The sequence below is a fragment of the Triturus cristatus genome, chromosome 6 (assembly GCF_964204655.1).
Source record: "Triturus cristatus chromosome 6, aTriCri1.1, whole genome shotgun sequence".
Taxonomy (NCBI): domain Eukaryota; kingdom Metazoa; phylum Chordata; class Amphibia; order Caudata; family Salamandridae; genus Triturus; species Triturus cristatus.
Window position 1 is genome coordinate 433966914 of NC_140589.1, and position 14497 is coordinate 433981410.

The following is a 14497-nucleotide window of genomic DNA, read 5'->3' on the forward strand; positions in this document are numbered from 1 at the left end:
CTCCCCATAAGGCACCTGGCATTGATAGAATCCCTGACCTTTATCCAAACCTGAGATTTGAGGCCACTACTTGTGGACGATCGTTAATGCCGTAATGGAGGGGATGCCTATTCCCAGTTCTTTGTCTGGGGCGAAGATTATATCCATTTACAAAAAAGGCTCCCCTCTTCTGCTTGCCAACCACAGACCTATCAGTTTAATTGATACCATGCAAAAGTATTCGCTCACGTAATTCTAGAGCGGCTGCTGGATTGGATAGAGGAAGAAAAGGTCCTTTGTCCCCTTCAAGCGGGCTTTAGACAACGCATATCGACCATTGATCAAGTTTTTAGGTTGCAAATCTTATACTGGAAAACTGCAATTCTTGAAGGGGGTAGTCTTTATCTGATATTTGTAGACCTAAAGTCAGCTTTTGTCCTAGTTCTGCATGGCCTACTTTGGTCAGTATTGGCTGACATGGGGGTTCCTCCTTATCTGCGTCATCTCATCAAGAGGTTGCATGAGAACAACTTTGCATGGGTTCGCTGTGGTAAACTAGTGGAACCATCCGAACCCTTTGCATGTGGCATAGGTGTGCGGCAAGGCTGTGTTCTGTCCCCACCACTATTTTGTCTATACATCAATGGACTTATAGCCACTTTAAACCCCAAATAATAATGACGCTCCTAGGCTTGGTTCGTGTAAGGTGCCAGCATTGATGTTTGCCGATGACACCCTTCTCCTTTCAAAAACCCCTATGGCTATTCAAAGGATCTTGGACAGTTTCAGTGCATTTTGCAAGGCAAGAGACTTTGAAATTAATATAACTAAAACCAAATTTATGGTTTTCATCCGCCACATTCCACACATCCAAACTGCTGCCTGAATGGCATTATTCTTGAGAGGGTTTCTACCTTTAATTACCTCGTACTAAATCGTAGCGAGCACATGGATTGGTCTTTTCACATCTCCAAACAAAGCCTCAAGTTAGCACAACATACGGGCTGGGTGGAGAATAACTTTCTACGGCAATTATGAAATCTTCTGCCCGCACCTCACTAACTCCGCTTCGATTAGATCTGGCTGTTAAATCAATTGTGGAGGGGATTGGTCTTAGGCCAATGCTATTCTGGAGACTAATATGGACCACTGTAAAGCTGATCACTTATAAACTGGCCTTGGTGTAGATCTTAGGTTTCAAGGTGCGGGTAGGCTACCATGGCTCAAGTAAATCGGAGAAACCCTAGAAAGCATTGGCAAAGTAAGCCTGTGGGAGTATCCTGCCCAGGCCTGTTTGGCGACGCCAAAGGGGGAATTGGTGAAGTGGTAGAAGGGATTTAAAGCATCTATCCTCCTAGAGAGTTCTTCTCTAGGAGCTCTGACATTAGTATTAATAGGGTTTAAAGCCACTTATTGATTTGAGGATGTTATAGATGAGATCCAACCAGCCTCGACGAGGAAGCTTTACATAGAGTTCAGGCATGGGGCACTACCCCCCCTCCCCTCTGCATACTCTCTCAAGCCACTGGGGGGGTGTAGGCAGTGGTTTAATGTTGAATTGCCCATCTTGTGGCAAAGATAAGGAAACAGAGGTCCATGTCCTATATTTTTTTTGTCCAGTCTATAAGAAATTTAGGTCCGAATGGCTAATCCGTCTTTGCAGGAACCTGGGGACCCCACATTGTCATGAGGCGTTTAGAATTTAGAAAACGGGTACTCACCAGCCGACTGTGTTCACAATTTCTAGATACTTGTTTTCAACCTGTTGTCTACGAAGAAGGTTTGTGTAATGTCCTCCCCACCTTGGTGAGGATGAATCAGGGCTTTAGCGACTGGTGTTTGCTTGATAGTCCAGAGACTTGTAGGATGAGTAGTATATCCTACATTAAATGCATACATTTAACTCCCTTTTATTAAAGCTCATTACGGCGCTCTCGAACAAACACGGATGAACAATCAGTTTTAGTGATTTTAAAACATTTTTATCCATGCTCTTTGGACAAAGGAACACTAGGCACCGCCTGAGAGTTTCATGGACTTCTGCCCCTCCCAAGACCCAATGGTAGGCACGTCGGACCCTTTTAGGTCCTAGTTATAGGCTCTCTTGTAGGTTTTTGGACCATAGAACTTGTCACAAGAGGGTGGGAGCCAATAAGCATTTCTCTTACTAAAGACACAAGTATTAAATTGGTTCAGAGTATATATTGTGATATTCTTGGCAGGCTTTCATTGGAATCATTTTATTGTAGAGAAGCTCCGTGCTTCACTGTATTATGTTGCCTCTACAGTCGTGTGTTTTTATTTTATTATTGAGCTATATTTTACGGTTTCTTTATTTTTTTTATATCTGATATTTTTTTTATATACTTGTGATTTGATTTTGTGCACTTTTATGTTTCTGTGAACCAAAATAAAGGGATTGATTCATTGACTATGGAGTAACTAGGATACAGATGGTGCTGGGTAACTATCTTCCTAAGGTGCTTCCAGTTTTTTGCTTTGTGTTTCTGACCCGACATCTACTTTATAATTCTTCGTCCCACAGTATGCCTTGATGCACAACCATTGGAACTTATTGTTGCATCCTATTTTCTTCATACTTTATCTCTGGTTGCTACACTTATCTGTTCCTTGGTCTAACAGACTGTTAACAGACCCATGTAGTTGTCGGCGAGAAGTCTATAAGCGTAATGAGAAAAGAACAGTAGGAAGAACAAGAAGAAATCAAGCATTGGTACAGTCCATAGGTCTCAGCTATAAATAGTGCTTATTCGCACTGGCATGTTATTGCATGCATCAACATATGTGTTACTAAGTTATAATGGTTTTTTTCCTATTAAAAGAAACCCATTTCAAGATGGTTTCTCTGAAGATTGCATTGTAAAACGAGTCCTCATGGGTTATGATGCAAGCATGCGCATTTGTCATGATGAATGACAGCCATTTTTAATTTACTATTATAGCTTGGTGCACCACCATGTTAGAGTAAATTAAAATGTTAAAAAAAAAAAACAGGGAGACCATGAAAATAGTATCAAACGATCACAAGGAGATGATGGACAGAGTGCTGAAACCTTTCAGACACTCTCCCCCAGTCACAGATCTGGGTTGAATTCATCATCGTTCTTTAGCTCACTTTGCCAACCCCGTTCAGACCCAGCTATATGCAAGTCAGTCTTGACCCTGTGTCTTATGGGAACAGTCCAGCCCGAACTGCCAAGCCAGGTCTTCCCTGGACCAGAAACCAGCATCCTGGGAACAGTTTCTGGATTACACCCCTCATCAGCCGGGCTAGCTTTAATCCAGTGGCAAAATGAGCAAGGGACCCACTTCTGAGCATACCCTGCCAACTTAGGGCGAACCAAGAAATCACAAGTAGATGATGGACGGACTGCTGAAACTGTTCAGACACTCACCCCCAGTCACAGATCTCCTTGTGTTAGCTATATTATCAAGCGACCAGCAACACTTTGCACCTACTAAGCACTCATTAAAATATATTATATATCAAGTTCTGAGTTGCCCACGAGTGGGCAACTCTGAGCTTGAGAGAGATGTATATCCGCTAGCAGGACAAGAAGCGAGGTGGGCAATCATCAGGGGCTACTGAGAAGTGAGTACACGTGGCCATGGTAGAGAGCAAGGAAACTCGTACAGTCCCAACCCAAAAAAAGAGTCCACCCCAAGTATGCTGTGAAAGAATACATTTCATGTAGTCAGAACATTGTGAAACCTGAATGACCCTGAGTGCATAAACACAAGGAGAGGGAGGAGAGCCATTGAAGGAAGAGCAGACAACTGAGCTAGGCAACGGTGCCATCCAATCATGAGCAAGTGGCTGACACAAATCCCGCTCCAAGTGTAAGTTACGTATTTTATGTGTAAGTTATGTTTTGCAAACTATACGTCATCCTACAAACAGGAAAAGCGGTCTGTAGCAGAGACCTATAAAGGCAGGGCTACAACAAGCACACAGCATGTTCTATTCATGCTGACAGAAGTAGCTATTAATAGCCAAGTAGTGTAACTTGCCAACGGGGTAGATTGTTGCCTCTTTAGTGTTTATCTTTGCCCACTACACATCTCCTTGTGTATCCTCTTTGGGATTGGAGCGTCTCTCTCTCCTAGCTTGGCTTGTAAAGTTAAAAAAAAAAAAAAAAAAAGTTATGTTCAATTCTGGCATGATATTTCCCAAACCTTCAAGATAAAGCACACTACCTGCTCATTTGCAACTTCAAAGTTTAATGGCATGCCTCAAATTTGTTTTCAATTATGGCAGATTCATGATACATGTGATGGACTGGGATGGTTTATTATGTAGAACTTCTAGACCCTGTGGCAAAAGGTAATCCATGCACATGTATTATGAAATTTGTGAGATTGTGATAAATTGATGTCTGTAGGCAACTCATACTTGGGATCAGAACCACAGATTGCAGACTGTTCTTAAATACACAGATTTAGTTGTCAGCGGGACTAGTTAATTTGGGACAGTCACTTACGGAAGAAAGGGCATTCCTGAGGAATAGTGGTATTAAATTCTCATTAAAGTTCCTAAGCTTCAGACTTTGATTTTGCTCTCTTTGGACTTGTTCAATTTTGTTTTATGAACCCAACTGAGAATATTTTGTGGGCGTCCTACTTTGAGACTTGTTTTGGTGCAGTTTTGTAGCACAGCACCATCTCCTTTTTGTATGACTTATTCATGGCCATTATGCCTCCCTTTTTGGATGATAAAAGAAAAAATTTAACATATAAAGAACAGAGAGCCCCTTGTTGCACAAGTTCACTAACTTAAAATGCAACAAATCCTACCAACCTTTTCTAAGTAAAACAAGGTTACAAGACCCACCAGAAACTCCCCACAATTTTCCATTCATCTATCAAAAATCTCAATTATGTGCCACAGGCTTAAAATGAATTCCAAGGGAACTATGTAATAGTTGGCAGAGCTCTGATACCAGACAACGGGGTTAGACAAAAGGTGAAAGCTTGAATGCTGCCAAAAACAATCCACATTCCCACACAACTATATCTGTGGTACCATACACCATGTTGTAGCAGTACACAGATACAGCTAGGAAATGGAAGTTAAAAATGCTGTAGCAAACATTGAATCCAATTTGACTAGAAGTTGATTGCTTGAACACCTCACCTGCATTCGGTCTCGCTAGTTCTCTGATGATTTCAAATGGTGAACATTGCTAAAGAGCAACATTCTGTTGATTGTGCGCTTTAGCCAAGATAATATTGAGACTTGATTGCTGTTTTGTCATTTTATTTAGCACCAGTAACTGTAAATTGTTGTTCTTTCTGCAGCATACAATAATACAACCCAACCAGTCTACTACCATCTTATTTTTGGCTGGTGAATTCTAAAATGCCTTATTGTCTGATCACACCTTGGCACAGCTTGGAGGGCAGTCACTTCAAGCGTTATTTCTAAATGTGTTTCTGGGTTCACTCCTTGCAGGTTTCCAAACTTTGATGATAATTACTTCCTGTTTCTCCTGCACCAGCTGGGTTTAAAAGGGTTTTTATCTTTGACTGTAGCAGTGAAAAAGCCTCTGGTGAATCTTGTGCTGAATCTCAAACTTCTCTCTCCTCGTATTAAATTCTCCCGTCAATGCGCTTTGGGAACTTTGAATGTCAGCTGAATGGGAACTTTTCAGTGGGTGCTACTGGGTTTTTTCTAGGTCTTTAACAGATTTGCTCTTGCAGTTTAACTCCTGGTGGCAGTTAAATTTGTTTTGGGTTTTTAACTATTCTTTCACTTGGTCTTTCCCAGTTCTTCTTCTGAGTCCACGACTGAAAGTCCTCCATAGTTTCAAGGGAGAAAAGCTTTGTGGAGATCTTGCCATCTTTTCCTGAATTGTCAACAAGGTCACTTTGTCCTGCTGGGCAATTGTAGTTCTCGTTCTAGAAGCCACAGGCTGAGCCTGAGCTGCCTCTGGTGCAGAAGGCTTAATGTAAATTGCGAGAACATGGACAAGTCTTCTTTCGATAAATTCCTTTATTTTTCATTTTCACCTCTGATGCCTCTTCTTGTGCGGCTTTTACTTCCGCTAAGGAATGCATATTGATTTTTGAGGCAGAGGTGTGCGTTCAAAATTTGGAAGCTTGCGAGAATTGTATAATGATATTTATTGATCTGCAGTACCCTTCTACTCCACTCACCTGATTGAATGCAAGGAGGATACATGTGGAAACCTGGATCTGACCGCAAACTCTCAAGTCTTTGGCTCTTTCTTCAGGATAGAGGAGCATGGCGTGTTTGTCTTGAATATACAAATGGCATTGAGACAGGTGTGAATGTAAATCGTTGCAGGTTGCGGTCAGCTGGTTAATGTTGTGTCTAGATATCTTAAGATTGCTTACTATTAGATTTTTGCCACTGCCTTTTGAATTGCATATAGCCTCTCATATTTATTCTCACCTCACCAATTCTGGTGCTGCTCTCACCAGCGTCAGAGTAGCGCCCCGATTGGATGCAGCGTCTTGGCTGGACACTCCTTCAAGCCCTTTAGCCCTGTGCTTGGGCTACACCCAGTTGTGTAAGACAACTGAGTGGAGAGCAGCAAAGTGCGCTTGTCACTTTGGCCGGCTCAAGAGAGCTGGTAAGTGGGCATGTCACTTTGGCCCGCTCAAGAGACATGCGTACTTTGGAAGAGTCCATCTTGCTCCCCTGGTTCGCTATGCTGCCAATCGGCAGCTGAGAAGGACACACCCCCTTTTATCCTGGCTGGAGGCTACTGCGTGCTAAACGTGAAAAATAAAATGGCAATGAAATGATTTCATTGCCATTTTATTTTTCACGTTTAGCTCCTCTACAGCAGGCAGGGGGAGATGCCCCCTCGTCCTCACAAAGAAACCGCCACTGTTTAATTTCCCACACGCTTAGGCTCAACATCAGGGCACCCAGGGTAGTTCAACCCCTTTAGTTAATTTCCTCACTATGGCCTGGAACTTTGTGCAGTTGTTTTGCAGATGCTGGTTCTCTACTTTACACCCATCCTAGAATATCACAGATACTTTATTTGTAGAAAAGGGGTACCAGTTAACCTAGTGGTTATCTGAATTTAATTTTTGGAGAAATAAAAATAATAAAGCAGCCCTGGAAGCAGGGTATTAAATGACCAATGTCTTTGTGTCAGCTAAGTGTATCATCTGTTTGTATTTTGAATTTTTTTAATATGAAAATACGATCTGTTGTTCATGTAGTTTGTCTTTTATTTAAAGTATAAATGTTAATGCATTTGGCAAATTTGAGTTATTTTTTTTTTAACTTTAGTTAACTATTGTTATTTTCGACGTACGGAAAACTATGCTGCTATATCTAGGTTCTTATCTAAGCAGCACAAGCAATGAGGTTTTCAATTGAACTGAACGCCTACGAAGTGCAGCAATGTTGGAGCATTTTCCCATTTAGAGGAAAGATAGTCCAGTGTAGTCTGTTGTGCGATAAATATTTTAATTTTCCTTTCCCTTGCACTAGTCTTCTCCATGCTCTAATTCTTGCTTGAATTAAGAAAAAAAAATCCATCTTCATTCCATTGCAGGAGATGGTTTGTTGTATCTATTGGTTATATATATAACCAAACGTCGTGCCGTCTTGCTGTTGGCTAAAAGCAGCATTTTAGAGCAAGCATGGATCAAATCAGTATCGTAGGCGAAGTAGAAATTTGCATAATCTGAATTTGAGTTGTGTAATAATTCAAATGGCATGTTTCCTTCTGTTTTGTAGATTGGCGGCTGCTGTAGTCTTAACGTTCTTTGTATGCGTGACAACCGTTTAACTAGAATTCCTCCTGAAATTTCAGCTGCTACTGAACTTCATGTGCTAGATGTTGCTGGAAACAGGTGAGGTTTATTTAACATCTACTCTTATTGATTGTCACATGTTTTGTTTACTTTAAGCAGTATGGCCCCAATTCACTAAGCAGTTTGCTTATTTAAGCATAACAAATGCTACCTGTACAAGGAATTCAGAAAATGTTAACTTCAATTCCTAAATCATTGTATTTATGCGCAATACTGTTCCACTATTCTTTAATATGGCACATGAGTAAATCGTACACCCGGGAAAGGGAGTGGGCACTTTTGGACACGGATTCCGTGGAAATGGTCAGAGATTTACTCCTTTGACGGGCAGGAATAAATCCCTATCCAATGTGGGAATGAGCTGGGAACAACCGTGTAGTTAATGGTGTAAATGGAACCATTTAGAAGGTATAATATTATAAGGGACGTGGAATACTTTGCATCAAAGGTTACCCTAGCTATTACCTTAGTTCCTTAGAAATGTAATGTAAAATGCTGTCTTTAAACTTTGCATCCAGCACGTTTTCATCGTTTTGTGTTTTTTGCTACCAGATAAGAGGCTATGGTTAGGAAGAGTCCTTTTTGTACTTTAGCTGATAAGGTTACATATAATGTTATATTTAAATTGGTGTTTTCCATGAAACTCTTAAAACAAACAGCACTGATGTTACACAGCAATGTTTTTCTCATGCTGCATGTCTTGTTTTTGAAGAGAACACCTTTTAAATGGAATTTTCTTTGTAGAAGGAAGTAACTAAAGTTTCTATTTTGATGAATATTGAAGTGGCTATTGTATTTGTTTTTTACTTCGCAAAACCTTGACATTTTTTGTATTAAACTGCATCTTCGAACCTCCCAAAAAGATGCTATGGCTCACTACATCTAGCTGTAGTGATAAAATAATTTTCAAAGAACATATCCATCAAGATTGTCTACCACTTCCTTGGCTTTGATGCCATTCTGATATAGAAAGCTTTCTCTCACCAAGTGATCGATTCGGTTTAGATATTGATAACACTTTAGTTGTGCGATCCACATGGCTCATATTCATCGATATTAGTTTAGTTCCCTCCTTTGTCTTCCGTGTTGAGGTGGATCTGAAAATTGCTTGTATACCTCTGAACCTGCAGTGGTGGTGTTAATTTACGTTTGCAAATTTGTGACCCCAGCACGAGTAATGGATCTAAAGAAGAAACTTGCACACACTGTAAACATAGTAACATCATGTGTGTTTGTATTCCGGTAGTGAGGCAGCCTTCGCTAAGTTAAGCACACAGTGATTTCTGAGGGCAAAACATGATAGATTCAGCTTGAAGAAAACTGATGACCTGGTGCGACTAGAATTATCAACATTTATTTTTGAAGATCTGGGAAAAATGCCATATTTACAGTCAAAGTAGTTGGAAATTACTCCATAGGTGGTGTTGGGGAAACTTTGTGGTACTTTCCTATGGCCAAAGTATTTTCTATAATTATTTGATAAGTCTGAAATAGGAATGAATGCGCACTCTCATCTTTTTGTTTTGTTGATTTTTATTTTTTTTAATAAAGACCAATAACTCTAAGAAGAAAGCATGATGGTTATTGTGACATATGCACTATCCTCCTGTGTGCTATTGCAGCTCATTCTTCATTAACTTCCTCGTATAAGACTAAAGAGGCCCCGTCTGTGTCGTAGGCTTTCCTTTTGATAGTGATAAACATTAGAATAATAGGGCCCGGTGTGTGGGAATTCTGGAACACTTGACTTTTGATAGTTGAAAATCTACATCTGGCATTCTAAAATCCAGGTAGGCATACTTTAGCCTATCTATGGCTCCCATTCTAGAAGTTTTTGAGCAGTTTGAAGCCAAAATATAGAAACACTGCAACATAACTTTTAAAGATGTTGCCTAGAAAAGCTGAAGAAAAGTGAAGGAGTATGCAGCCAGATAAGCAGCAATTTGAAAATAGTACACTGTTCCTTCAAGAGCCAGCAACTTCCTTGCACTGGCAGTTGACTTGATATCCATTTGGTTTACTGGCTGTTAAAAGAGGATCTCTGAGCGCTGTTAGAAACTCTTAACACCTAATTTCGAGAGATTGTTCTCCCAGATTCTTATTTTTAAAAACTTAATTCAATGTCTTCCACATCTAGAAACAATTTCCACCTGTTTTTCCAAATTTGATGTGGGTTTTTGTAAGGAGAAATATGCTTTGACTCTTTGTAAAGTGACCTCCAGTGGGATGAAAAGATGGCTAATGATCCACTCTTGCATTGTGTGGTGTGCCTTCCTCCTTCTCGCTATACTAAGGACAGTGATTTCTCCAAAATATATTCAATAGAACCCTTAAGGACAGAAAAGTTATTCACCTCATAGAAAACCTGGAGGATCATAAGAGCAAGAAAAAACACAAAAGATGTAATGTAGAGACCAATAAAAGGTGTTTCTACTCCTGTATCTCTACCACCTCTTCCAAGAGACTCCAGGATAGGAGATCTAAAGAGAGGAAGAAGCACAGGAGTCTGCGTCATGCTCATCATTCTTGACTTTCAGTGTTGACCACACCATCGTCTGAAGCCTGGGAGGTCTGCTTCCTCCTTGCTATAGAAAACTGCTACTTCAAGAGTAAAACATCAGCTTGCATTAAAGAATGAAACCAACTCTGGTTTCTATCCATTCATCATTGAGGCAGGGTAGCATGTGCCAAATGTCAAAACACTGTGGGCCAAGACATTCAATTCAAGACATTCAACCCTGAGACTTTCAACACTGCATTGTTTCACTCCAAGTTCAACTTCACATTAGATCAGCGTTGCATAGATTGACATCACATAATCCAACATCAACTCATGGATATTTGCCAGTGGTGGCATACATTTTATCACCAAAACAGCTACGCACCTTGTGTCAGCTTCCTGCTACTCCTCTTTGGAGCATTTCAGGCCCTGCTCTGTTAACTCCTCTAGAAGATCCGGTCCGGACCCTTCTTCAGCCTCTACTGCTTCCAAAAATGCAGCTTAAAGCATTTTGTAGTTCACCTTCTGCATCTGCAGGTTCTGTTCTAAAATATGTACTTGGAGACTTGAAATTCCCTAGATTGGCTAGATCTAGGTCACCAGTGAAGTTTACCTAGTTTGAGGCATGTGTGGCTGTAGATACATATGCTTTGCATACCCATGCCATCTAGTGTTGGGTCTGGTTGTGTGCACGTTGTTTTTCTTCTAAGAAGTCTTTCGAGTCTCAAGGTAGTCTCAATCCTCCTCTCTGTGATATTGCGCATGGACTCCATTGTTAGATTTTATTCCCGCTGTCTTGTTAGGACGTGCCTGCCTTCGCTCCTTTGTCAGCTCAATCACGGTTCGTCTTTCGGTTCGTAAAGCCCATTGCCTTCATCTGTATTGTTTTCGATCACGTTTTCTCATCTTCATGTTGAGTTACTTCTACTTCGGTTCGCTTCCACCGCGGCCCTCGCAGGGCCTCACCTTTCGGGGCTTCCTTCAGACTTCATCATAGTCTTTCAAGAATGCTCGACTGGTGATGGAACAGACGCTCTTCTGTTACTGCCCACGTTGCCACATCAAATATCCCTGCACCGATCCACACTTGGTCCATAACCTGTGTTTGTCACCCAAACACAGGTAAGCGAATTGCGACATCTGCAAATCTTTCCACTTGAAGAAAACTCTTCATGACCGCTGAGTGTGTTGCCTGGAAATGTCACGCATAACCATCAACGACATTCCATACATCTTTGATGAAGAACCCACGGAGGAGGAAGAAAGCCACCTTCAGCAGCCTGCTGCGATGGAAGAGGCATTTTCCATAGAGGGCAGTTCTGACTTCGACCTCAGTCGATCTGGAAATAGAGTATGTCGAACTGGCTCAGCAGCCTGTGAGTATGGTATTTTCCACCCCCATGCATTGTACAGATCTCTCCAAGAGACACTCTACTCCAGTAGATCCACAATCAAAGACCCTCAGTCTACCACTGGCTTCCGGCCATGGTCTGCATCGAGCAACTGGTTCAAAGCCTTTGGCATCGAATACTTCGTCCCGGCCGACAGCCAGCACCTACTTGAGCATTGATACTGAGCCAACTGCCATATACAACGACCACCCCCTTGGTGCTGAGCGGAGCGTTGATGCCGAAATCTAGTTTGGATACAAAATCTTCAAAGCCCAAGTTCAGAGTCCATGTGCTACACGTCACTGGAGCCAATACTACATAGACTCTAAGAACAGCTGGATGTGAAACAAAAGCAGATCCACCCCCACACCAGACGTATCCTTGCAAATGCTGTGGCTCAAATGCCTCCATCACCACCTAAAAGGAGGCTAACTTTTCAAGAGGCTTTAGACATGTAAGTTCCTCCCAAACAGAGGAAGAAAGTTAACACGGCCTCCAGCCCTTTACGCCTCCCACCTGCCACCCCACCACCAGCTTCCCCTTCCCCACCACACTCTGTGGAAGGTCAATTGAACATCACGACAAAGCTCTCCTCAGTCAGATACTGCTGGGTATGGTGGAGCACAAGATGCATTTGGACCTCCACCAGAAGATGACCCCTGGGATGCCTATGATGCTGATTCCCCAGTGACATAGATCCAGACTTAAATCCTGCTCGCCCTCTCCTACTGATGGCATCTCTTATCAGGTGGTCATAGCCAGAGCTGCTGCGTTCCACAACATGGAATTACATGATGAGGTTCTAGAAGAGGATTTCCTCTTCGATACACAGGGCTGCACAATATCTCCCAATGTTAAATATCATGCTGCGACACACAGCAGGTATATTTAAGAATCATATTGGGGCTAGGGTCATAACGCCCAGAGTTGATAAAAAAAATACAAGCCCTCCCTGTCTGGCCTCATGTACATTAGAGATCAGTTGCCACCAGACTCCCTAGTCACTACCACTGCTCGCAAACATGCCAACTCTCAGGCTACTGGGGATACCCCATCTCCTGATAAGGAGAGTAAGTGTATCGATGCTGCAGGGAAAAGAGTTGCAGTGCATGCAGCTAATCATTGGCGCATCACCAACCCCCAGGGTCTTCTAGTGCATTGCAAGTGCGTTCACTGGGATGAAATGGAGGATCTCCTCCAGTATCTCCTGGAAGAGCTTAAGAAACGTGGGCAAAAACTTGTCACAGGAGGGAAATTCCTATCTACCACCTCTGTAGGCTATACATTAGATGCTGTTAATACCGCAGCTAGGGGGATTAATACCAGTATCTTACTCAGGTGTCATGTATGGCTTTAAATATACCGGTTTTAAACCAGAAGTACCACAAAGTGTATTTAATATCCCTTTTGACAAGGAACATCTCTTTGTACCTCAAGTAGAAGCCACATTAGAGAAGATCAAAAAAGATAGGGAGATGGCGAAAGCAATGGGCGCCCTTGAGACACCTACTCCTCCGGCTACTTGTCACTGTCCCGGTCATCGTGGGACCTCAAAGGTGACTTCCTTAGATGTCTCCTCTTCCTATTAACGTCAACAGGGCCATAATACCTCCCCAAAGGGCTACTACTGAAGTTCCTACAGGTGCAACAATGCCAAAGGTATAGGTAAGGGTACCTCCCCGTGTTTAACACCCTCCACCAAACAATGACATCCCTCTCCTACCCGGGTCATATAATTAATGCCTGTCGGGTTGATTACAGGATTCTTTACCCACATGGCAAGAAATTACATCAGACCAGTGGGTGTTAGTCATTATCGAACATGGCTATTGCCTGGAGCTCCCTACCACACCTCCCAGCATTCCACCTCGCACTCACAGGCTAGCACTGGAGCATCAAGCATTGCTCAAACAGGAAGTCTAGGCTCCTTTTCTCAAAGAAGCTATAAAATCCATCCCTCCTCAATACCAGTGCTCAGGGTATACTCTCTATACTTCCTAATACCCTAAAAGAGCAGATATATACGGTCAATCTTCGATCTCCGTCGATCTCCGGCCACTAAATGATTGCATCCTGTCAGAACACGTCCACATGGTCACCTTGCAAGACGTGACCCCACTTCTCCAACAGGGGGACTTCATAACTACACTAGACCTAAAGGTCACCTATTTTCACATACACCTAGCTCACTGCAAATGCCTCAGGTTCATGCTAGGTGGCAAACATTACCAGTTCCAAGTGCTCCCCTTTGGGGTGACTACTGCACCCCAGGTATTAATCAAGTGCCTAGTGGTGGTAGCAGCCCATCAACGCAGGAAAAAAGTCCATAGATTTTCATATCTGGGCGATTGGCTTATTAAAGCCAACACTCGCCAACATGCTCAGATTACAATAGATCTGCTCCACCGCTTGGGATTTACCATCAACGTTCCCAAGTCACACATACATCCTCTACAGGTACAGCCATATCTAGGGGCTATTCTAAGCACACAAATGGCATTAACCTATCCCAATTCTGCAAGAGTCCAGCATTTTCAGACATTACTACCTCAATTTCAGTCAAATCGATAACTTACTGTGAGGACAGTCATGCGCCTATTAGGGATGATAGCAACCTGCATTGCCATAAAACCCTGTGCCTGAATACACAACCATTCATTACAGGAATGTTTAGCTCGACAGTGGTCTCAGTCACAGAGTCAGTTATTGGATCTAGTAATGATAGAATGCCAAACTAATCACTCTCTGCAATGGTGGAATACCAACAACCTTTTAAAAGGGCGGCCTTTTCTCGACCCTGTTCCCC

At 42.2% G+C, this 14497-nt stretch overlaps 1 protein-coding gene across 1 annotated transcript in view; it reads left to right on the forward strand.

Moving 5' to 3' along the window:
- Positions 1-14497, forward strand: part of LRRC1 (leucine rich repeat containing 1) — a 579559-nt gene that overhangs the window by 514339 nt on the left and 50723 nt on the right. The window contains exon 11 of the mRNA XM_085610853.1: positions 7724-7839. Within this exon, the coding sequence (XP_085466979.1) occupies positions 7724-7839 (116 nt within the window). The remainder of the gene's footprint in view (positions 1-7723; positions 7840-14497) is intronic.